Raw genomic sequence first — 25,411 nt, forward strand, 5'->3', positions numbered from 1 at the left:
TTTTTTATATAATGAAACCAACTTAAATCTTAGTTTTTTATATCTGCATCTGCAGACCAACAGAGAAAAAAAAAACAAGTAGACAGGAATCAAAAAAATTAGACATGTTGAAATTTATTTTACCCTGGAAATACATAAGCCTGTTGAATTTTCTGGACGTTGTTGGTGGTAGCTCTGATGACTGGTTTCCAGTTCAGTGAAGGAAGGCAAGCGGCAAAACCCAGCATATTTCCAAGTGCTGAACATATTTATTCAAATAAGAGTCTGAAACTGACTTTTATGCCTTTTTTTTGTTTGTGACAGCAAAACCTCTGATGCCCTTATTCTGTTGCCATTTCATAGTAGGTTCAGTCTTTAAATCGAAACATTAACCACAAGCAGCTGATGCAGAGTTCATTTCACGTCGTTTCCGACTAAAATAATTTAACCTCCAAAGGTAAAAACGAAAACAAAAAGCCCTTTAAGTTGATGCCTTACTGTTCATTTAAATAAGCATTTGAATTATCGTGTGTCTTCTTCTTTTAGATAACCCTTTTTTCTTTAAATTAAAAACCATTCAAATGCTTGTTCGCCACCCGCACCCCCCTGAGCAAACTTGATATGCAAACAAATTTTTAGCATAAGAAACTGTTGTTTTTTTTGGGTTTTTTCCCCCATCATTTCCAAGATGATGTATTTTGAACCTTGACATTCATTTTTGAATAGAAAAACCTAAAAACAAACAAAAAAAAAAAAAACAGCTGCTGTAAACTGAATTATATTCAAATACGGAGATACTTTTGGACTTGTTCATGAAGCTGCATAAAGGAGAAGACCACATCAGTCAGGGTTAATAATCAGCTGCAGCTCCTTCAGTGTGAATACCTCAAGTCGAATTGGTCTGATTACTTATTACTGTATTAACTTTATTAGAAAGGTGCTTGCTGGGTGAAGTTAGTGTTGATCGCGATGGTCGGGGTCAAGCAGCCGCCGCAGCGATATATATGGGAGCACAGGATGGGTAAAAATGGTTCTCTGACTCAGAGAGTGGCATCTCTTGGAAGAACTGCTCAGTGTCTCTGTTTGCAGCAATGCTGTCGAGCACGATCTGAATGGCTCTTTGTTCGTGGAAACGACCTTCATTCTTTGATCTGTGGTGAAGAGAAAATCCCAACGGAACAGATGAGACTTTGTCTCAAAATGGAAATGATCTGTATGCAATCTGAGGTGTGCAAGACACAAATAAGTTTACGGCGCCAGAATAGCTCCATCTTACCTCTGTGACGACACCTGCAGCGATGGTGGAGCCGACGTATCTCAACATGAAGCGGCCCAGTTCTTTGTAGTCCTTGTACAGCTCCAATGACACCGGCCTCTGGGTCTGAATCTCCACAATCGCATTCATGCCCTTACTCAAACACCTGAGCGAGAAACACGAGCAGGAGACTTTCTAACCTGTTTGGACGTGTGTGTATTTAACATAAAGTTTGACAATATGGGGAAAAAAATAACCACATAACTAAAATTGAAGCCTTTGTTTATGTAAAACGTAATGAAAACTAAGGAGAAGCAAACATTTGTTGCCACTTAAAATGGCTAAAGATCACAACAGGCCTGTTGCAAAGAAGGCGACACCAGCAGATAGGGGCTGGAGTGTCGGATAGAATACACCTTTTTGATTCCCTCTTTTGTTTAATGAATAAAACTAGATTACATCTAATGAAACAAAATTCTTTTCCAGAGATATATGAAAAAAAACACTATTAAACATCAATATGGCAACATTTGTTTAGAAGAACTGAATAATTGATAGATGTCATATTTTTCTGACTATAAATCTAATTCAATGTTTTATACAAAACATAGAATTTACATAATTTAAGAACCAAAATAATATATACCGATGAATTATTTTAACCAATACAAATCAACCTTAACACACGCACTAACGCACACGATTATGTTGTGGTCTTAAATGTACGAGAAGCAGAATCAAAGTAACTCTCAGTGACTGAACTTTACATTAATAAATGTAAAAGAAATGCAGTGACACTCTTCCCAGAAACTCACTTTGGCTTCTTCTTTAGGACTTCACCACTGCTCTTGTGCAGAACGCTGATTAGTTTCTTAATAGTGGCCGGCTCGCTGACTGTCTGGTAATGCAACAGTACCTGTGCAAAAAACACAAAAACAAAACAAAACACAAAAACTCATTTTTAAGATGCTCGCACAAACTGTCATCAATGCCTTCCAGAGAGGAGAAGAACACAATGTCTCTATGAAAACAAAAAACAAAACAAAAAAAAAACCCATACACATTCATCGCCAGATTAAGAATAAGCTGTGAATGTTTTGTGACACTTACTGGAAAGCCTTGTGTGATGGGAACCTCGATATTGAAGAGCAGGATTCTGGCTCTGAATCGAGTACAGACTCGAATCGCCTCCTTGGGGTCACAGAACACACAGCCGACACTGTATGGAAGCAGAACAACAAGCAGGCATAATGCTTCGAGTTAAGAACATACATGTGGCTCTGTAAGGCACCACATACACCCAAAAAGTGATGCTCTGTAGGTGGATTAATCATAAAAATTAAACAACTTTTGTTTAATAAAAAAAATCTTCTGTAGGTTTACTTAATCTTGATGATGTCCATTCCAGTCACTGTGAGGCTGACGTGGTCTCCGGCTACGGCCCAGTCCAGCGCCTCATCGTGAAGAGTGATTCCTGCAGCACAAATACACAGAGCGCAAGTCAGTCGGTGGCCACAGGGTGGCAGTGTTTATCTTCAGAAACTCAGTCGCAAAACAGACAAATGAACAAAATCGAAGCTCAATAAGTCGTGTGAAATTAATTGAATTTCCTGCTTCCAAACAGAAATGTACTTCTAACGTATGAGAAATTTTAAAAAGGACTAACTGATACAGATTCTGAGGGAACACGTTTTGGTTAAATAAACAGAGTTCAAGAGGAAAAATATGACACGGTGCTTACCTTTAACTGTGCAGGTTTCATTGGGAGGCATTGCCAGTATTTTGTCTCCTGTCTGAATAAAACCAGCCTCAATCTTCCCTGTAACACAGAAGCCTGATCCCTGGTCTGCAAATAGATTCACACGTATAAGGACATGCATGTAAAAATATGAAAAGAAAGAGACATCTGCAACATTTTTAACACGCAAAAGTGATATTTTTAATTTTTTTACCTTTGAACACATCTGAGACGCATAGTCTGAAAGGTTTGTCTATTGACCGCTGAGGGGCTTTGAATGCATCTTGAGGGCAAAAACAGCAGACAGAAAAGGAGGAAGTCAAAACCATCAGTAGTAGGAAGAAGACTGGTAAATATTATGAGAAGTCTGATAACATATGGCACTGAATCATTTTCTGTGGTTCCAGACAGAGTCTGAATGGTCAGCACTTTGACGGACACAACTCAGTAAACAAGCACGCAAAACTCGAAAGAAACCAGACTTGATATATCACTAAATTTAGCAATGTGCTCGGACGAAACAGTAGGCTGGTTTCTGTTTACTCAGTTAAAAAAATAATCAAATTTGCTTGCAAATTTGTAGTTTGCGATGTTATTTGACAAAATAGAGATGTATTAAAACCCTTCTAGACCGGAACGTGTCTCTGACGACACGGCCAAATTTGCAGTACCGTAATTCTGCCACACGTAGAATTACAAGAAAATAACTTGCTGGATATTGAAAGTTCCAGTTGTTATGGATACATGGGTAAATATATCATCTCACAGGACATTTAAAGAACTACTTACAATTAAAATAAGGAAGAAATATATAGGTAGACATTTGAAACTTAGGCGTAAAAGGGTTTAAAGTGCCAAACTGCTTTATAAGCCATTGAGTGTGGATTACCAATCTGCTCCAGCAGGCTGTGTCCGCTGTACCAAGACTTCAGCTCTGATACTGTGCTTCTTGCAGTGAGATTTTCTCCTGAGAGGCCGCTGGTGGGGACGAAGAAAACATCGGACTCCTGGAGAAACACAGGTCCGGGATGAAACCAAACAAGGACCGAAAAGCACTTTTTTTCCCAGCTCATTGTTTATAGCAGCATTGGAGCAGTAACACCGGGTGACACAGGTTTGGTTCAAACCCCACCTTGAATCCCGCCTGCTTCAGAAAATGGCCAAGTTTTGAGCTGATTTCTTGGAAACGCTCCTGTTGCCAGTTTACCTAAATCAGAGACACACACAAAGGAAATAAAACAAGAAGAAAGTTTCCCTGTCAGCAAAGCGGTGAAATTGAAATTCGTCAGCAACATACCGGAGATTGTAGGAAACAAAAAAACACAAATGCAGTTTCATAATGCTGCTTTTGCATCGGATAGAAACACGTCAGTGTAAAACTGATTGTGCTGAAACTCAAAAAATATATTTTGTCAACTGCAATTGTAATACAAATGCCAAATTAGATCTTTTGCTACCTTGTGTTTTCTTCCTGCAGAAATAATAATAAAAAAGAATATACAGTAATTACTAGAAAGCCTAAAAATCTAAGTGAAAAAGCATTTTTTTGCTTTGTACAGCTATTGAAATTTCAGCATCCCAAACATCCATCTGTAAATATAAATCAATGTTAGCCTTACAAGAGCAGACGTCTCGCCAGTTTTCACAAACTGTAACATAAAAAAAAAACAAAAAAAAACATAGAACTATTCCATGAACTCGTTCAAATGTAGCTCCGTTAGAGCAGCAGATGTTACCTGGTCCATCTTGTTGACAGCTACGGCCAGCTGAGTGACACCCAGCGAACGCACCAGCAGGGCGTGCTCTCTGGTCTGACCGCCTGCTTCAAAGCCCGCCTCGAACTCTCCTCTGCTGGCGTCCACCACGAGCACCGCGACGTCGGCCTGGAGGAAGAGACGGCGACGGCCATGAGAAACATAAGAGGCTGCAAAACGTGACAGTGTTGCGTTTGGCTTTAACTCCTCAGAGGCCTTTACAAAACAGGTTAAATTACACACACAGGTGGATTCTACTCACTAACAATGTTACCTCTACTTGTTTGTAATTGATTTTTATTTGGGGGTGTCAGACTAAAGACGGCTGAACATAAATGCAGACCATACGTGCAGGCTTTGATTTGTAAGAAATTTGGAAAACCCATGTCTCCTTTTCGTTCCACTTCATAATTATGTGACACTGTGGTGGTATTTGATAAAAAAAAAAAAAATTTAAACTCATGTAAAACATCAAGGGATACAAATACTTTTTACTCTCTCTTAACAAAAAGACAGCACAGATGTGCAATATTAAGTTCAAACCAACAATAAATTCTAATATTTAATTGTAGTGTTTAAAAATGACAGTGGTGATTTTTGATTGTTCTCCAAATTCAATCACAGCCTATGGTTATCAGGATTATTTATCCACCAAATTAAAATAGCTGTGAGAATATGAATGTAAACAGGCATAAAGAACAATAACATCTGTTTGCAGGTGAAAATAATAATAATAATAAAAAACAATAACAACACCTCAAAATTGCATTTTATTATCTGTGCTCTCTATGATTTCCTTGGCATTTGTTTTGGAAGAAGTTCATGTTTTGGTGTCAGATGCCATATTTCGCAGCTGACTTTTTTTATTTCTTGATAACATGAAAAGTGTTGCACGTTTTGCTGCTACACCTCATTCTTTGTGGACGTAGCTTTCGCGCACTCATTTTTTGAGCCATGAGTTGCTGTGATGCATTGTGGGATATGTGCAGTGTGATTGGTGTGACTGCAATCTTAATAACTGGTGGGGGTCATTAAAAAAAAAAAGACTTGAAACTATCTAATGGGTCAGATCATCGTCAGCAGCAGCAGCTTTATTTATAAAGAGCTTTAATAACGGCTTCAGCTGAACAGAGCCAATAGCATGGGAGATCAATATGAGAAAAGGAAACATCAAATAAACCTGTACCAATAAAAGCTGAGTAAAATCAAGTTTCAGTTGGGTTAAAGGCTGATGAATAATATTAAGATGTAGCTTCAGCGTGACTCAGCGTGTAAAACTAAACCATTTCCTGGTACTGGCAAAAAAAACAATTAATATAAAAGCATAGTGAGGCTGCTGCAGAATTTTGGTAGCTGTGTATCAAAGTATTCTGGTGGTTAATGTCGAACAGCTAAAGTTTCCTTTAAACGAGGTCGTGAAGCAGGACGATAATCCCAAACTTGTACGCAAATCTAAACTGGAATGTCTGAAAAAAAAAATAAATGAACAAGGGCGATTACTCACAGTCTGACTTCTGATGTCAACCCAAATAAAATGCTGTGAACTGAAAAGTGTGTGCAAACAAGCTCCAAAAAGCACTCAATGAATAAAGGCCCCGCCGTAGAGAGGTAAAATCCCCAGATAATGTTGTGAAAGACTGATAAGATCTTGCAGAAGTTGATTAGTTCAATGTCATTCAGATGGTTTTATAAGCTACTGAATCATGCGGTCGTGTTTTCCACACACTATTTCTGCATGTAAACACATATCGCAGTTAAAATATATGTTCTCAAAGTAAATTCGTAAATTCAACCCCTATATTGGCTGCAAAAACTGACATTTACCCAAGAATTTATAAACAAACATATAGGACACAATAAACGTCTTCTGAGGCCCACATATCATGGACGTGATCATGACTAAGGAGTTTGTCTGAAACAGAAACCCCTTACTCACTACAGAAAGAGGCTAAACGTGAGGACAGTCATACAGAAAAAAGAGAAATTACACAAATTCTTCACGAAAAGAGACAGGAGACAAGCACACCCATGCCTGCAAAGACACCTGGTGACACAGCAGCAAAAACCGCAGAAATGATGCTGACGGGTGTGGCAAGATGTTGGTGAACGGAGCACATGGGAGGGGCAGAAAAGATTCAAATCAAGAGGCTTGTTGAGATATGAGAGGAGTCATAAAACAAATTCTCTTGTAAAAAAAATATCCCAGGTTATTTAGCTAACAGTTAGTATCCTAAGTAACCCATAAACACCTAAACATTCTAGTAAGACGTTCATGCACTAGAAGCAGACATTTATTGTAAAGACATATGTATAATAGTTGCTAATAATCCAAAATTCATTAAAAATGCTACTAGTGAAATTGACAGAATAATCAAAAAAGAGTAAACTGTTGTATATGCTATTCTTCTGAATGTCTGCTGTCACTATCACAAAAAAAAAAAAAAAAGATTCAATGTTTTTTTTCCCCAGTGTTCTCCAGTAACAGCAGTGAGTTAATGGCTTCATTTATATGTAGCGTGCAGGCTGCTTTGGAGTTTGGCCGGGTGTACCTGTGCAGCGCCTGTGATCATGTTGGGAATGAAGTCTTTGTGTCCCGGAGCGTCCATTAGAGTCACCACCTTAGAGTTTGTCTCAAACTTCGTCATGCCCACATCCATTGTCACCCCTCTGGAGTAAAACGGCAAAAAAAAAAAAACAATGCAGAGGCATTTCAACCATCTGTTCTTATCAGATTAAAAATAAATACATGTACATGCGTATCAGGTGTAAAAAGTGCATAAACAAGGAAATCCTGCTATCAGATTGCTGAGTCGTCCAAAAACCTTTTGATGCAGATTTAAAACTAGGCGTGGCTCTCCGATATTGTGCGTCTACTTCAGATGTTACTGGTGAGTACGGATGTATTCCCACCCATGTCACTTTCTGTTTCTGAAAATATTTCGCTTCTGTTTTGCTCTCATCATAAAAACAGAGACGCCGAGCGAGGACATGCAGCGGCTCACAAAAGTATTCACGCCCCTTGGACCTTTTCGCATTTTGTCAAGTCACAAATGCAAACTTTATTGTACTTTATTTGCATTTCACACGATAAACCTGGTTTTTAACACGTTTTAGAAATAAAAAATAAATTTAAAGCATGACGCGCAGTGGTATTCAAAGTACTCGGCTGCAGAGTCAAAACTTTTAAGAGCCAAATTTTCCTGCAGTTACTTTTGCAGGTTTCTTGGGGTGCACATCAATAGACTATTTGCTTGAGCTGGATGTTTATTTGCTGAATGGAGAGAAAGAGTAATGCATTCATCAACTGTCAAATCAGTCACAGGCTCTGAACTAGGTTCAGGTCAGGGGCATCTTTATGGTCACCTGTTTCCCATCCTCAAAGTCTTTTGCATCAACAAAAAAGCTTTTCTTACAATTACCCTAATATTTAGCTCTCTCCACAGATCTCTTGCAGTGTCACTCGAAAATATCGAAATTATTTCTAGACAAAGAAAGCATTGCTTCTCAGATTTTACAAGTAAGAAAATACGGAATCCCATGCATCTTTTTCTTCCACTTCACAATAATGTGCTGGTCTATCACACCAAATCCCAACTTTATGCAATCAGTTTTGTGACCAACGTGACAAAATGCAAAAACGTTCAGTGGGTATGAAATATTTTGCAAGACATTTTATTTTCATATATTAACTGTTATTACAACATGTTGTCTTTGTAATAATTGTTTTGCTGGGTCTGTTCGATGAACAGGGTGACCCTTTGTCTGCTGTGGATCAAAGAGAAGTTAGACGGCAATATTTTTTACAGCATTGAGTCATGCTGGGCCCTGTTCACGATCATCAAAACTATCTGTGTGCGTCTCAACTTTTTTTTTTTGCAGCTTTTACTCAGCTTTGTTGGGCCGTTTTAACAATCAAACGGTAGCTACCTGTCCCTCTCCTCGCCGGTTTCATCCAGAACCCAGGCGTAGGCAAAGGAGGCCTTTCCAGCCTTTCTCGACTCCTGTTCGTACTTGTGCATGGTGCGCTTGTTGACGTTCCCCAGCAGATAAAGCATGTGGCCCATCAGGGTGCTCTTACCTGCGTCCACATGACCTGCAGAGAAGAGAGACAACAGATGAGGCAAGGTAGTTCTGAAACAAAGCTGAAAATGCTGAGTGGATGCTGAGTGGATGCAGGGCGGTGAGGACAGATAAAGAAAGGAGGAAGAATGTGCTAATAATGATAAGCTAGGTAGCAGAAGGGAGAAGATAAAGCATGGCAAAGAGAAACCACAGGCGGGAGAAGGAAACAGAAGAGTTGTGCAAGTGGAGAGAGGCAGACAGAAATGGGAACAAGGATGGAGGGTGACAGGGGGAGGGGGGCCGTGGTAACACGAATGGTTTCATTCTCTATGGGAAACTAGAATCATCTGCACTTCTGAAACTACCAAGTCACTTTTTCTGGTGTAACTGAGAATGAAAAGATGATTGAGCAACTGTGCTGGTCTGAAGTCAACACATCCATGCACACCAAACATGGGCAAAACTAAAACAGCAACACTGATAATAAAGGTGCAACTAATCTTCCTCGACTTTATTGCTCAGCTTCTTGCACAAAAAACAACTACATCTGTACTAAAGGACTTTTTTTTTTTGTAACTCTTGTGTTTAAAGATATTCGCTCCCAAGTTACTTTTCCAAACAACTGTGCTTTCATCCTACCTATTACTACTAAATTTAACAGAGGTTTGCCCCCTTGTCTCCTCTCCAGCTCTGCCTTGATGTTGATCGCCTGCCGCGTCTTTCCGGAGGAGCGTCCTGGCGTAGCAGCGGCGGAGACTTCGTCTCCATTTGACGCTTTGGATGGAGTCTCGGGTCGTTTGGGTGTGACCTCGGGGACCAGAGTCGCCTTGGTGTTTTCGGGGCTGTCACCTCGCCGTGCTGGGCTGGCGACAACGCCGTTTTCCCCTGAGCTGAGGAGAACATTTCATGTTTTGTCAGTGTAAAACAATGAATAGTCTGATCTGAGTCACAAATATGAGATCACAGCATGTAAAAAAAGAATCTTGTTTAACAAGAATATCATTGAAAAGTTCATGTTTAGTAATTCAGTTCATAAGGTGAGACTCCAGGTATTACATAAAAGGTTTCACAGCAGTCTTGATAGTGTTGCAAAGCAAAGCTCATTCAAGAGTTTGAAGGACATTCACCAGGCAAGGACTTGTTGCTGAAGTTAGTCCTCCAAGAGCTGGATAGTCTTCATGTCCAACTAACTATCTAGGACATGAAAAAATTGTCACATCGCTTTCTAAAGCAAGAATCCAAGATGTGTGAGGTTCATATTATGGTTTGCCAAAGTCACTGATGATTTGGGGAGTGATGTCTTCACCTGGTGTTTGGTCTCCTGGTTTTTGTCAAGTCCAAAATCAGCTCAGCCATCTGCCATCTGGACATTTGTTTATAAAGATGCTGCTTCCTTTGCCAGCAAGACTTGGTATCCGTTCAAGAAGACACCAGGCCTATCCATTTAGGAAAGCTAAAGCCCAGCTATACCAAGCTGGGCTTCTATTACACCTTAACAGAGTGACAGGGTGATCACTTCTTTGCCACGTTGCATTAACGCAGGAATTCAAGCAAATTGAAGCCTAAACATGAACATAGTGAGCAATATGAGTTTTACATTTGGAATAGAATTACTGATCTTAACCTTTTGAGAGTAGTCTGCTTTACTAATTTATACCTGCTTGAGAGGGAAAAGGGTTTAGTATACCTGGGAACATCGAAGCCCATAGTCTGCTTCTTGCCAGAGACGGTCATTCTGGCCACTTTGGGAACCACTTCGGAGTCCAGTTTATCGGGAGCCGCATCTCTGCTTTTAGCTACGAGAGTAACGAGCAAACAGAAGCAACCATGATTTACCTGCAACAAAGAATACAACTGGGAGTAGACTGCAACTGAGAGCGAGCTGCAGTGCATGCTTCTCTCTGTTCACTTTGTCAGTTGAAATCAGTGAGGAATCCATTTGTATGGATTCAGAAAACTGCACACTAACATAACCTAGATAATTTAAGTCAGATGTAAAGCCCTGGGGCTGAGACTTGATAACGTTGATAACTGTACCGGTCACAGTTGCACATAGGCGTGTATGGTAGATATTTGAGAGAAGTGAGAGTGCACCTTGGAACCTGCTGTGCTGTGAATCTCCCGTCTATCAGATTGGAAGCTCATATTGTGCAGCAGAGAGACTCGTTGAGGTCATTGCTTTGTCATCCCAGTCCCGAATGGCCACCGGTCCCACTCATATCAACAGGTTTCTGATTCATTCAGACTGGGTTGCACAGCCAAGCCTACTGCACACTGTGTTCATGTGTGTGACATCCTGGCTCAGAAAGGGTTAATTTCAGAAGTGGCCGTTGCCTCCCGTCTCTACGTAAATAGATCAGCGTGACGCAGCATTTCACAGAATGAATCCTTCTGAAAAGGTGTCACCTCAGCAAGTGCAGAAACGGAGGTGAAAGCATTTTTTTTTTTTTTTACTCACTACTGATTAAAAGACAAATCTAGTCAGTTAGTTTCTATTTTAAAAAGCAGCCAGAAAATATATTTCTCCTTTCATATATTTTTTTCAGTAAAGCCATCAACGGTAAAGAAGCAGCCTTTAGCTGTGACTTGTTATCTTATTCATACTGTAGATTTAATTAAACACACACATCAGTAAAATACCCCTAGGGAAAATAAGAGGAGTGATTCAACAGAATATTAATGGACTTTCTCTAACCAAGCAGTCTCTGAATGACTTGTCCTGAATTAAAGAAAAAGTCCCTTTCTTTCTGAGAGATAGATATGCAACTCGCTGCACTCTGATGAGGACTTTTTTCCCCTTCATAAAGAAGGAGCACATCTATGGCCACAAACTGAACCTTATCAGTATGTAAAAGAAATCATTATTTTGAGCACAAAAGGCTTAAGATATTTTATTTTTAATTATTTTAAATAACACTTTAAGGGTGATGAATGTCACTACATCTCATGTTTCATCTCCCCTCGAATGTGTAACATGACACAGAAAAAAGTTCACTGGGGAATTTCACTACTTCCTGCAGCTGGGTTTTTTTTTCTTGTCCATACAAACTAAAACTTCAGATGTTTCCATAACCTCCAATAAAAAGAACAGTAGCGAGTCCACATGTTCAGTCCTGTGAAAGGTTTTTGTCTAATTTTAGATCAAACTAAGAAAAGGTTTAAGAAAAACTTAGAGTACACACAGCTTACTAAATACTGTAGCTGTATGTGTGGAGTTTGTTCCGAGTTAATCTGGGGTCTCCTGCATGTGTCATTGTTACGCTCTGAGTAAATTTGGTAGACTGGCCACTCCTGGGAAGGTTCTCCAGTCTTCCATGATTTCTACCTGTGACTTGGTGGGGTCCCAAAGCCTCAAAAATTGTTTCGTAACCCTCATCAGTGACTTTGATTCTCATACCTTAGTGATTTTCTTTAGCTAAAACCATAATGTACTGCCACATAGAATCTGTTGGCCCTCTTCTTTTTGTCAGTCAGATTTTATTTAAGAGACTCTAAGTGACATTAACATTTGTTTGGATTTTTTTGAAACATGCATGCATGACAAAATCTGTTAGACAGTAAATACATTTTTACAGCATTTTTACATTTGAAAAATATTGGAAACTATCTGAGGTACAAAGAATTATCAGCTAAAAACTTATTTTTGACAGAACTTAATTTAACATTCTTTCTTGTCCGTCTGATGCCATGCTATCTTCCCCAGTATCTTAAGAAATAAGAAACCTTCTCCATGACCAACGAACATTTTGATCTGTGAAAACGTGATAATGCTTTAGTAAACAATGAAGCACTAAGTTTTTTTTTGTTTGTTTTTTTTTCAGCAGCTTGCCTAAGGGCAACATTAACTGCTCAGTATCTTAAAAAGAAAAAACGCTCGTATACATATCCAACCTTTGACGCTTGGAGCAGGATCTCTTTTCACTGTTTGGACTGTGAAGTAGACATTTGGCATGCTCCCATCCAGGATTTCTTTAGAAAAGGGGACCCTTGCAGTGAGTCATCTGCACACTTGGCCTGAGGGCCAAACTTTAGCAGCATAAAAGGAGTCCGCCCAGGATATGCAAACACTGAGCATCCCTTCCCCCCTCAAATAAACACAAGAGTGCATATAAAAGTTACAAGAGGCAGAAGTAAATTGGTGAGAAAATGTGTAGACACGAAGCTACAGATGTAAAATATGTAAGGAGGGATATATATATATATATATATATATATATGGTGAAAGATATAAAAGTAAGAAATTAACAATATCCTACATTGTATGTTTATGTGCATGTAATACTAAAATCAACTCCATGATGTTCTTAAATTCAACATTTGAACATTTTAAATCTCTTAAGTTTGCTTTCAACTGTATTTTTGTCTTAATAGAAAGGTAGGAGAAAGGAGAATTCAAAAGATGGACTGGGCTTACCACTGGAGGCCGCTAAAGACTTTGTAAGACAGGAACTGATAAAATATGAGTCTTTTCAAAAGGGGAAAACATGTGGGGACAGAAAGGGGGAAAACACCCAAATCAATATGTGTACTGAAAACTTGATGTTTTCACTACATAAGAAAAGTTTATTTTCTTACTTTCCAACCTTTCAAATCACACTAAAACTTTATTGCTGTACAGCAGTTATGATTATCCACAATGTCTGTACTTTCGATCATTTTTATTTGCTTTTTTTCAAAGTCTGAAATGTATTTACACACACCAAGATCCCTATGCCTAACCACAGTTTGGAAAAGCCCAGATGATTACATCATAGTTTTATAAGCTTAATTAAAGAGATGCAGAAGCACAAGTATGGATGTGTTTTCAGGCAACACCCCAAGAATACCAGATCCTGGTGTGACATTATGAAAAATAAATAAATGAATCAGAAATATAAACCTCAACATCTTTAATTCATATCTGATACAATTTACCAGATACCTGAAGGTGCCACATTGATCTGTTCAAACAATTATAAACAAGCATAAACACCACTGGAATGTCCAGGCAGTATGCAGATCAGAGAAACACCGGTTCCATTCCCCAGAGATGAATGTGTTTCAATGCAAAATGTGGGCATCAATTACAGAACAAAAGACCATGTCAAGATACAGGCTGACCCTGGTAAAGGTCATCGTCCAGAGTAAAATGACCTATATGGACATGGGTTGAAAGGCAGCTCAAAGTTAATGAAGCTAGAACTCAAAAAGCAACATGAAATGACAGATTAGTTCTTGGAAGATGTCTGATAGGAACTAAGCTTTAAGAGTTTTACAATAACGATCTTTCTTTTCCCATTTGGAGGAAGAAGAGAAAACTTGCAACCATGAGAACACCAAAAACTAATGGCATCATAAGGAAAGAACATAATTTGGAAATATTGAAGCAATATCTAAACATACCAGCCAGAAGGTGTGGAAGCCTGGGTGCAAATTAGTCTTCCAAATGAACATTTAGCACACTATCACATTGTAAATGAAATGGATTAAGGACAACAAAGTCAATGATTGGGAGTGGCAATCACAAAGCCCTGATCTCAGTCCCTTATGTGGGCAGAGCTGAAAAGGCATGTGCCGGCAAGGCAGTCTATAAACCGGACTCAGTTGTGCAAGTTCTTTCTGTAGGAATGGGCAAAAATTCCAGCAAGATGTTGTGAGAAGCTTAAGATAGGACACTCAAAAAAAAAAACTTGACCAAAGTCAGAGCATATTAGGGGAATACTATCAAATACTCAAGGAATCCATGTAAACTTGGGCACCCTAAGAAATGTATTAAAAGTTCTCTAAAACTCTAAAATATGTACTTGAATCATCTTTGCCATTTAGCAAAATTACATATTTTTGATAATCTCGACGGGGGAAACAAAAAAGATTATATGCCTTTTTATAAAGTCCATGTAAATATCTGGTTTCAGCTGTACAGTAATGAAATTAATCTAATTCCTTGCTTGTTTTGTTGACATCGATGTACTTCTTGAAGCAAAGATATTAGAGAATCTGTGACATCGCCTGGGAATTCAATTTCATTCATACTGAAATACTGAAGGCATGAATGAAAATGATTGCTAAGGAAATGAGACTGGTACCTGAGGAAAAAAGCTTTGACAGGGCCTGTGTGACCCCTTTTCAAAATGAGTCACCCAAAAGACATAACCATCTGTGAACATGTCAGGGGTTATCTTAACATCCCCGGCTCCCACCTACTTGGCACACACTCATCTTTGAGTCATAGCAACTTCTTTAAAACTCACACCTACTGCTTTTAAATGTGTAAATAAAACTTAAATGAAAGTGCTGCTCCAAAACAGCGCTTTCATGTACAATGTCCCCCACCCCAACGTGTACAATGTCAAGGCACAGTTTTATTTATGTTTACAAATAACACAAAAGGCTTTGAACGGGATTCTAATCAGCTACTTTCTGCTATGACCTTTCAACTTTTAGACTACCACAAGTGGAGGCCTATCTCTTTCTGAAGATTTGCAAAAGAAGCTATTTTTTTCCACCTTGGTAAACTCTTTAGCAACGACATCCCAACACTCCCAACAGCATTAGAAAGAAAGAAAAAAAAAACACAAGCATTTATTTTCTGAGCTAGAGAACCAACACTGACCAACACATTTAATCCTTCTTCCATAAAATTTGATTCACGGACAGTTTAATTACAAAGATGACACTTTCCATATTTTCATCCTTCCAAACTCCTCTCTTAACATCTGTCTTACTCATAAGCTGAATTTAGAAGTTCTATTTTAAACAACCAGAAGAACTGATAAACTCTCTTTACCATTTTGATCAGAATTTCTGGTATCGAGTCTGAGTTTATAAACGGCACAAGAGTTCTCCGCTGTGTTCCAAGCGCGATTTATAAAAATTAAATGGCAATGTTAAAACACAGCACAGTAATAAATGTAGTATGTGCAGCCGCTTTTGCTATTGCATTGCTTATCCAACATTTTATTCATAAAAGGTCAGCGTTTTCATCGTAAATTAAGCAACCAATAGGAGAAACTAGTGACACACTATACTTGGAAATAACCCCAGCTGAAGGTGGAGTTCTACACTGGAAAGTCAGATGTTTCCAACCGAGTTCAACCCTTCTTATATCTGTTCCCACTTTTGTGACAAAGAGGACACAACACGACTCCAGAGATTTAAACAACAGGGCAAAAATATTGTAACAGAGCAGAAAAAAAAATCCGCTTTTAACGAGTCTTTGAAACTATTGCTTTGGCACCAATGCTTAGATCCAAGGCGAGCACTGACCCAGCATTGGCACCCTTCTTTCTAATTTATTTTCAGAAAACTCCTCAATAGGAAAGATACTTACTTACTTAGAATAATGCTGTTGAATTCATTTATCTTACGTACTCTCTGTATGACAATGAGAAGTTACAGAAAGTATTTAGTGCCAACAAATCTCTGTTGTTTAAGAGGTCGGCCGGCCTGACATTATTGATGCCAACTAAGGACAGCAAGACAAAATAAAAGAAGTAATTAGGTCTTAATTTTGCATAACTGAGTTGGTTAAGCTGCATTAAAATAGTTGGACAAATCTAACCACAATCTCATATTTTCCATATAGTTTGCGTCGCCATGCTCATTTTCCACTATGATGATTTAAACTGCTCCTTTCACAGTTCTCATATACTAGCATTTCATTTGTGATTTAGACCGTGGCATAAATTATGAATTGAGCTGGAAAGCTAAATACCCCTGCACATCCGCGAGATTTTTTTGATCTAAAAACAGCAACACACAAAAACATAAAAGGTGTCTTGCTAAAGCCTCTAACCTAGAACTACCAGCAGCATCAGTTGAACAGAGAAAGACATCTAATATTTTGTCAAACATGGCTGTGAAAGCTCCTACTGCATAAAATTACTCTTTACACAATAACCCTAGATTTTTTCCTGACAATATATAAGATTTTTGAAGACTATTGGTATTCAAGCATCTCTTTTTCCATGTAAGTCAAAGCCCATGTTTCCCTCTTAGTCAATTTGTCCTTTTGCATCATGCACCACAATAAAGTAGCAGCACTGCTGACATGTAAGCAAAAATGCACCTGCATTCCTTTGACCACTTGCTGAGAGTAAAAATGGTATTTTCCAGTGTTGGCACCACTTCACAAACAGTGTTTGTGCAACAGATACGCCTTGCAGAAATGCAGAGCCTGTAAAGACGCTAAATGATTTGATCTGCCATAGCCTTTGTCAAAGCTGTGAAAGTCGAGAGACATGATCAGATTTTCCTACGTAGGTGGTGTAAAAGAGACACGCACACACATAAAGCAGGCTGATCGGCTGCTGTGCGGAGCCGACGTGCACTCGGGGTGACATTTTCTCCAAGACTGCAGCTTCCTGCACAAACCCACACACCGACTTGCCTTCAGACTAAAGGACAGAGCACTTGCTGGACACACCCACTTATTAATGAGGTACTTGCTCATTTCTAGATTGCCGATGATAAAAATGGTAAAACAGACCCACCCTTACTCACTAAACAGACTTTATCTACCATCAAAATGACTTCTTTCCAAACCTTGACCCCACCACCTCCCTACCCCCTCACATGGTTACACTGTTCTTTGAAAAAAAACCTGTTTGACAAGTCATTTTTGCCCCCATAAACACTTGAATGTGTTTATTTTTTTCCTTGGCCTCACTAGTCTCAGTCTGACATCCTGAGGGTTGATTACACTCAGATTACTTCTCATTCTAAAAAAATAAAAAATTACATACGCTAAAGTACACCTGATCTTCTTTATCCAAATACAGTTTTCTTGGTGCAAGAAAAGTTTGACATTAGCCTCCATCTTCATAGCAGACCAAAGAATAAGGGAGATGGGAATAAAGTGGATAAAGTTGAAACGGTGTTAGATTCACAATCTGAAAAAGAAAAAGTATGGCACAACAGAAAACCTACAAAGTCATGACTATCCACCAAAACTGACCGGAAAGGCAAAGAATGTGTTTACTGGAGAAGAAGCTAAGAGGCCAATAATAACTACAAAGGAGCTTTGGAGAAATACTGCTTAGGTTGGAGAATCAGTTGAAACCACAATGGTTAGTCATGTTCTCCAGAAATCTTAACTATTATGGAAGAATATGTGCCAACGTGTTTGGCAAAAGGTGATCTCTTGAGTCGAGACAAAAATAAAAAAAAAACTTTTTTGTCTCTAAATGTCATGTATAGTATGCTTCACATAATTCTAAACACACCAACCCCACGGTGCTACGTGACAGTACCACTATGCTGCATGAATGCTTTCATTCAACAGAGACAGGAAAGTAGTCAGAGTTGATGGGAGGATGGATGAAGTTAAATACAGGCCAATCCTGGAAGAAAACCTACTAGAGTTGAGACGAGAGAGATTCAGCCTTCAGGTAGAGAATCCCGATTAAAAAAACAACAACAAAAAACAACCAGAGCTATATTATAATAGTTTAGATCAAAGCACATTCAGGTGTTGCAAAAGCCCAAAGTCTAGCCCTAAATCCAATTACAAATGTGTGGCAAATCATAGAAAATCTGGAGGGTTGAGTACAAATGCATGCCACACTTTGAAGCCTTTGTCTTTAAAAAAAAAACCAAAAAAACTTGCACTTAACAATATCTATCACTTTGTGTTGATTTGTCAAATTAAATTCCAACAGAATACACTGAAGTTTGTATTTGTGACAATATGCATTTCTGAAGAGAGAAAATGGTAGTAAAACTTCTGCAAACCCTCGTGTTGGTGCATTATGTTTATTTTAGTAGTCTTGTGTCTTGTTTCAACTGACCGGTACGGCGTGTTTCTATACACTATTTTGTTTATTTCCATTATAAATAGCTTTTTTTTGGTTATGTAGATAAAGATATGTTTTGGCATACTCCAAACTGCAAATACAGAAAGATGTGTGTTAGGCATGAACAAAACTACAAGACATGTCTAGGTAGGCATGTTTAGGCAACATGCAATTCTTGATCTTTATTTCAAAATTGGCATAGTTAATCAAGTGGTAAATGAGAGAACACCCAGTGCACATCACAGTAATTGTCTTTAAAAGGCATCAGTTTTGCTCGACAGTGTCTACATTCCAAATGAAATCCGTCTTTCAAACTAAACACTTAAAGGCATTCGCTTGTCTGTTCCAATATCTGTATGCACGTGTGCTTGAGTGTCTGCGTTCTTGTTTGCTCATGGGAAAATCTCCAGGTGTCCCCTAAACCAAAAAGTCAACCTCATGATCTCGAACGCAGGCAGTAGTAAACCAGCACAATGGTTAACTGATCCATATTCCAATCGCTGCAGCACACCTGCAAACAAAGCCAGCCCCTTCTTTCCCCTTTTCAGAGTTTACGCAGGCTAGAAAAAGGGTTTGTACTAGAAGAGAAAAGCTTTAGTTTTCACTTGCAAGGATTAAACGTTTTGCAGTCCTACAAAAATTAAAAAGCCATATGTCACCAAAAAAAGTATAAAAGTAAGATTTAGCTTTTAAATCACTGAAAAACAAAGGCTGCCATAGGAAAGTACTGAAAACGACTAAAGGTCTTTTAAAAGATGTGGCTACACAAACTTCATGCACAAAAAGCTGCCACCGTTTTCAAATTTAGTTAGCATTTCTGTTCTGTATGCTAATACTATAAAAAATTACATAGTACAATTTTAAGTTTCGTCTGTTCAAATTAAGTTTTTCATCCTTTTGGTCCCAAAGGTGAAACTCTAGCTGCTATGCTTATGCAACATTTTAAAAAAAGTTTGTGAGAGCTAAACTTTGTCTTTTGGTACTTTTTACCATAAAAAAAAAACAGTAATGTTCACCATTAAAAATAGGCTAATTTAGCACCGACTCAAGTCTTTCCATGAGTCTACCGTGTGAAAGCTTTGCTTTGATTAGCTCGAACAATATCGTCAGGTGAAGGAGAATCAAAACGGAAAGGTACAATAGGAAAAAGTGGGGGGCAATGCTCTTTGGACTTGTTTTGTGGTTTGAGAAGGAAGGACTGATAAGCACTTTTTGTCTTCTGGCCTTGTATTTTTCCTTTTATTAGCTTTCTCCTCGTCCTCCTTTGCCTGTAACTCTGAAACGACAAAGCGATCGCAAATACTGAAGGTTTTGCAAAAACAGACAAATCTTGCCCCAAGCCAAAAGTTGGAGTCGGAGACGACGGTGAGGAGAAGTCGCAGTCGAGGTGATGAGGGCTCATTCTGTTGGCCTGCTCCATGAGTCTGCTCAAATCGATAGCTTGACCTGGCTTAGATGGGCTGAAGACCTGCTGGGGTGGTTTGTGGTCAGGCTTGCGCTCAGTTCCACCCTCTTTAGTACTTTGTGCCAACACATCAGCCCTCTCTGGTTTTGCTGGTGACACAAGGGAGCTGAGGGTGCCTAGCGACCCATTTGAGGTGGTTGAGGTTTCGCCTTTATGTTCAGATAGTAAATGTGACGAAGAAAGCAGCTCCGAGAGGCCAGGTGCTTGTTTCAGTGCACTTGCTCGAGATTCAGTGCCGGCGGCCAGAAAGGAGGCAGAGGCACAGTTGGTTTCATGCTGCTGGGCTAGATCTGACAGTGTGACAGTACCACCCAGATGAAACGGGGAAGAGTTCGTGTTTGGTGATCTTCCAGTGCCTTGAGATTCAGAGTGAATCCCTCTTTTTTGATGCTGAAAAGCTAGGTCAGACAAGGAGGGTGCAGCATTCCCCTGGTTAGCAGGGGTGAGCAGTGAGCTTTGCAAAGTTGGACTGCGGTTCGAGTGTTCTTGGATTAAATCGGCCAAAGATGGGCCTCCTTTAGGGTCTACAACTGAGAGCGGACTGTAATTCCTGACAGAACTGAGGCTTCCGAACCCAGGAGGAGGAGCCAGAGTGGAGCTTGCTGTAGACACGTTTGGACTGTTTAGCGACAGATTACCGAGCGAGACAAAAAGGATGGAGGGAGTCGGTTTTTGTGGCGTTGAAGTTGTTTGTAAAGATGTCAGTGTTCCAAGTGAAAAGCCACTCCGACTAGACGCAGTTGTCATTTGGCAATTAGATGCTAATGGTAAAGTGCTCAAAGATGAAACAGCCAACCCTTGCCTTGTATCACTAACTCCTGTTTTACTCTTGTGCTCATGCTCAGACATGAGCTGAGCCAAACTGGTACCACAACTGATGCCTAAACGATCACTTTCAGGGTGAATGTTTTCCTTGACAGAGCTGCTGTTCGCCGGGTCAGGTTTATGTTGCAATAAGACGTTCTGCATATTGACTTCACTTGGTTGTGTAGCTTTGTGTGCCCTGGGTGTGTTGTCTGTGTGAAACAAGCAGGCTCCTTACCTTACAAAAGCCAAGTAGAGAAAGGACAAGAGGGATCACAACGCAGAAGGCATCGACGAGGAGGGAAACAAGAAGAAGGCAATTCGTTAATCAATTGCATGATTTAAATGCATCATCACCTGAGCCTATGCTGACAAGTTTCTAAAAACCACTAAACCAATGATTGTCTGAAAGCTTTTTCTATGCATCTGAATACATTTTAGCCTCTGAAATATCAAAACAAGAAACATATCAATTCACTTTTGTGTATTTAATAATATAATTGATAACAGAAACAGGAAAATTCTTTAGTTACACATAAAAATCTTAACATGCTGCAGCAACATATGAATTAGTAGAGACGTAAGAGATTGACTGGCGGTGAGAAACTGGTGATTTTCAGCTTTACTGCAGACACTCTAATATCTGGTCTCCAGTACAATATACTCATTTCAGAAAGTGAAACTCATATTTTATTCCACACAAAGAGAATATTTTCACGGTGTCCTCTGCTGAGGTTTTATATAAATGTTGATTTCATTTGCAAAAACTGTACCAAAAGCTCTCCTACAATGACCAAAGTGTTACTGTGCTTAACTGGCCAGCAAATCGGCCTGAGTGCAACCCAGTACAGAGTATTATCAAAAGGAAGATGAGAGACCAGACTCAATAATGCACATGACCTGAAGGCTGCCATCAAAGCAACCTGGGCTTCTTACACAGAACCACTGGTTGATTGCCCCCATGCAGTAATTCACCCAAAACCAAGTACTGAGTGCACAGAAATTAATATAATTTTAAGAAGCTGATGTTTTTGTTTAAAACATTATTTTTTATTGATATTATGTAATATTATACATTTCTTAGACACTGAATTTTGGGCTTTCATTATGTATAATGAACATCACTTTCTGAAAATAGTTTAACTTTTTCACAATATTCTAATTTTGGGAGCTGCATTATAATTAAGAGCTACCAGGTCACACTAAGCATAGTCCTTAGCCTGAAAGAAATAATAGTAGAAGTGAACACATTTTGCTATTTTCAGAAGACATGTGAAGAGAGATGAAACACATTAGCTATAAGCAGCTTTTTCCTGAGAAAACTATTTTTCACTGTATTTTCTCAGGAGGCTATTCAGACTGCAAAAAATCGACAGCCAACATAGACTGGTACTGATCATTTTGATTTTTTTTAACATTTTTAACAACTATTGGGTATGATGAATATGCCAAGGGACATAAATTCATATCCGACCTGAGGGATGTTTTCACAGATTAACAATGGGGTGACTTCAGAACACACCAAACAGGCCAATCAAGTTGCTCTGTTTTTATTCCTCTGAGCTCTCTAGTAACCGTCTTCCATCTAGCACACTGGATTTGGAAGCCCTGACAGCTTTTCAAAAATACCAGATTTATTGTAAGGATCTGCAATCCCTGTGGAACACTCACAGAAACCGATGTGGCTGCAGTTTGTAATGTTAAGCAACGAGTACTAATCACTAACATAAGATGCTAATTTATCAACTTCAAATAATTTTGTGTTCGTAACAGTCATATTTTGAACACAGAATTTCAGATTTTGATCCAGTACCGGCGTACCTTTCTCAGCGACGGCCTCCTGCTTGGTTCTCTGTGGAAGAGGCGTCTGCTCTTGTGCAACTCGGCCCACCGGCGTCATGTCTTCAGCTGCACTTCTGGTAACCGGTGCTGTTTTACTGTCTTCAGACAGCACTGCGTCCAGAGCCCTCTGTGGATCAAATCCGTGTTTCATGGCAGCCTGGGTCAGGACGGAGTCGGGCACTGCATCTCCCAGTACTGCTCGCATGTGGTCCAGACAGGAGAACAGCTTCGCTAAGAAACGAGGGAGACGAGACAAATGTAGAAAAAAATAACAGTATAAAGATTATGACAATATAATTCATTTATGTCAATAATAGTTGGCTACAGGTTATTTTTTTTTATGAATACCTTGATTAAGAGGGTCAAGGTTGAAGTCAACACAAGGGGACATGGGAACATCCTCATCTTCAAATTCTTCCTCCTCCAGAGGCTCCTCTTTAGGTGCTTGAAGCTCTCGGCGTGAATAGATGAACTGATTGGCTAAATAAACAGAATAAACAGAAATACCTTCACTTAAAGGCTGATATACCTTTTTTACGGTACACGACAATCAATCATCAATGATTCAATGGAAATCTCTCTCCACTGTTGGACATACTGTGAACTGGACTTGTTTTATAAAACGACTTTAGGTGACATTTTTATACTGAATATATATTAGCAATTCTTCAAATACAGTCAGAAAATTAAAACAGCTGTAAAATATGAAACAAACAATGCAAACAACGTCATTACTTTCTTTGCTTTGTATTTGAAACATCAAAATAAGAAACCTGAAAGTACAAGGTGCAAGTCAGAAAACAGTGAAACTTGGTAAAAGGATGTCAAAGAAAAAGTAGGATGATTGGAAAGTCCCTGCAATGAATCACAAACAGCTTAAATCCATCACTTTCATTAATGTAACTCTTTTTTTGTTTTTTGTTAGTAGAGCTGGGAAGCCAAGTGTGTTATTGCTGTAAGTAGGCTGATTGCAAGATGGCAACCCCAGCACCTGGTCCAGCTTAGGTGTTGAACTCCCAGAGCACAATGACAAAAATGAATATTCTGTGCCACGTTTCCATAAAACTGTTAACAATTCAACTGAAGTGTGTTCTACATTTTTCATATCTTCTACCACTAAACATTTGTTTTTAAAAAAAATCACTTGCAACTAAAGTATGATTGAAACTGAAGCAGAATTTAATACTTGAATTTCCAAAGTAACTTCAACTGAAATTCATTGGAAAATCAATGTGATGAGTAGTTTAAACAGTGACTGTTAGCACACTCAGTTGTGTTCTCTCACTTGCTCAATATGCAAAGATGTCTCAAACTCAAAACACCAAAGAAATGTCATTAATTATTATTATTATTATTATTATTATTATTATTATTATCATCATCATTATTATTACTAGTGTTTCAGCAGCTATAATAGACATTGATTATCTGTTTAAAATACAAGTGAAATTATCATGTTTCCATGTTTCATTTTAAATCTGTGTGTACATATCATGGTCCTTTGAAAATGTAGCATTTTTATACTCAAGTTTATCACACTAAGAGAATCGTACCAGTTTATGACAACTTTACAACTAGTAATCTTTAAAATATTTTACCAGAATAATAGATTTCTAAAAGTCTTCTCATCTTGAAAGTAACAAGCAGTTTTTGTTTTTCTACATAGCTCTTTGCTTCTACATGTGAATAGATGATGTGGCTTATACAAATATTGCGTATAAAATCCCCCTGATTATTTAAAACCAACCTGTTGCTGGTGAAATGCAGTAGTCATCCTCCACAGACTGTCCATACACGTCGTCATCTTCAAAGTCTAGACACATAAAAAAAAAATACAGTTAAAAATTGTTTTGTTTTTTTATCATTTTAATTTTGCTTCACAATATACTTGTTTATTGACAAAAGCTGTTGTCTTATCTGACAGCTGTCACTGCTTTGTCAGCAGTTCTTAAAAATCCTCAACATACTGTAGCCCAGGATTATGGATGTTTACTTTCATCAGCCATAATAGCCACATATTGGTTTCAGCCAACATACTCAGAAGATTTCTAACCTAAAAGACGAATCTACACAACAATAAATAAGTGAATCCAGGCGTCTTTTACAAAATATTCAATAGTTAGCAGCTGTTAGCAGCGTTTGCAGTGTTATCATTTGTTGAGTCCTCATGATTGCAGGTTTTATGATACCTTAGTTTTAAACCATCTTTATAATTTGGTGGAAAAGCATATTCTAAATGAGCTGCATTTCCTACCAGGTAACACGACAGCAACAATATTTTGGCAGCTGCATAAGCTAGTGTTAGCTGTTAGCAACGCAATTGTAAACAGTAAAGTTTAGCTTAGCGGCTAGCATGCTTAGCATGACGAGGCCCGGCATTTAGCTTAAAATATGAACCATTTCTGTGTGAAAGGTCTCTACCTTCATCGTAGTTGTAACCTCGAACATTTCTGTGGCGAGACATTTTGCCTGTGAGTCCCCCCTATCTGCCCCGGAGTGAAAGTTATTCAGCTCGAAGACATGTGCATCACCGCACCGACTGCCATTGGAGGTCCTTTCAGTGCAGCAAAATATATCGGTCTTAATTTGGCAACTTTAAAAGTAAAGAAATTATACATAAAACTCCTATTTATTTTACAACATTAACACATTTAAAGTTTTCTTATCAGGTAAAATAGCTTATTTTTATTTTAAAAAGTAAAATTTTATTTTTATTTTTTATTTTTTTCAATTACTGAC

General features: G+C 38.7%; 1 protein-coding gene across 2 annotated transcripts; it reads right to left on the minus strand.

Moving 5' to 3' along the window:
• Positions 1-95: 95 nt before the first annotated feature.
• hbs1l (HBS1-like translational GTPase) lies at positions 96-25,262 on the minus strand. Of its 2 annotated transcripts, XM_017302295.2 has the most exons (18): positions 25,094-25,249; positions 24,420-24,485; positions 23,021-23,152; positions 22,652-22,903; positions 10,476-10,584; positions 9,428-9,678; positions 8,654-8,819; positions 7,276-7,393; positions 4,709-4,855; positions 4,105-4,179; positions 3,862-3,979; positions 3,187-3,255; positions 2,976-3,080; positions 2,618-2,708; positions 2,345-2,453; positions 2,050-2,150; positions 1,256-1,400; positions 96-1,130 (listed from the first exon to the last, which is right to left on the minus strand). In XM_017302295.2, exons 1-18 carry the CDS (start codon positions 25,134-25,136, stop codon positions 1,119-1,121), a joined length of 2,109 nt encoding a protein of 702 aa, XP_017157784.1. In that variant the 5' UTR covers positions 25,137-25,249; the 3' UTR covers positions 96-1,118. The 2 variants fall into 2 exon arrangements, with proteins under 2 accessions (XP_017157784.1, XP_008396188.1); XM_008397966.2 differs by lacking the exons at positions 96-1,130; positions 1,256-1,400; positions 2,050-2,150; ... (9 more) ...; positions 9,428-9,678; positions 10,476-10,584 and adding an exon at positions 18,704-21,063 and having other exon boundaries at positions 25,094-25,262.
• Positions 25,263-25,411: the final 149 nt, after the last annotated feature.

The sequence above is a fragment of the Poecilia reticulata genome, chromosome 21 (genome assembly GCF_904066995.2).
Source record: "Poecilia reticulata chromosome 21, P_reticulata-male-v2, whole genome shotgun sequence".
Taxonomy (NCBI): Eukaryota; Metazoa; Chordata; class Actinopteri; order Cyprinodontiformes; family Poeciliidae; genus Poecilia; species Poecilia reticulata.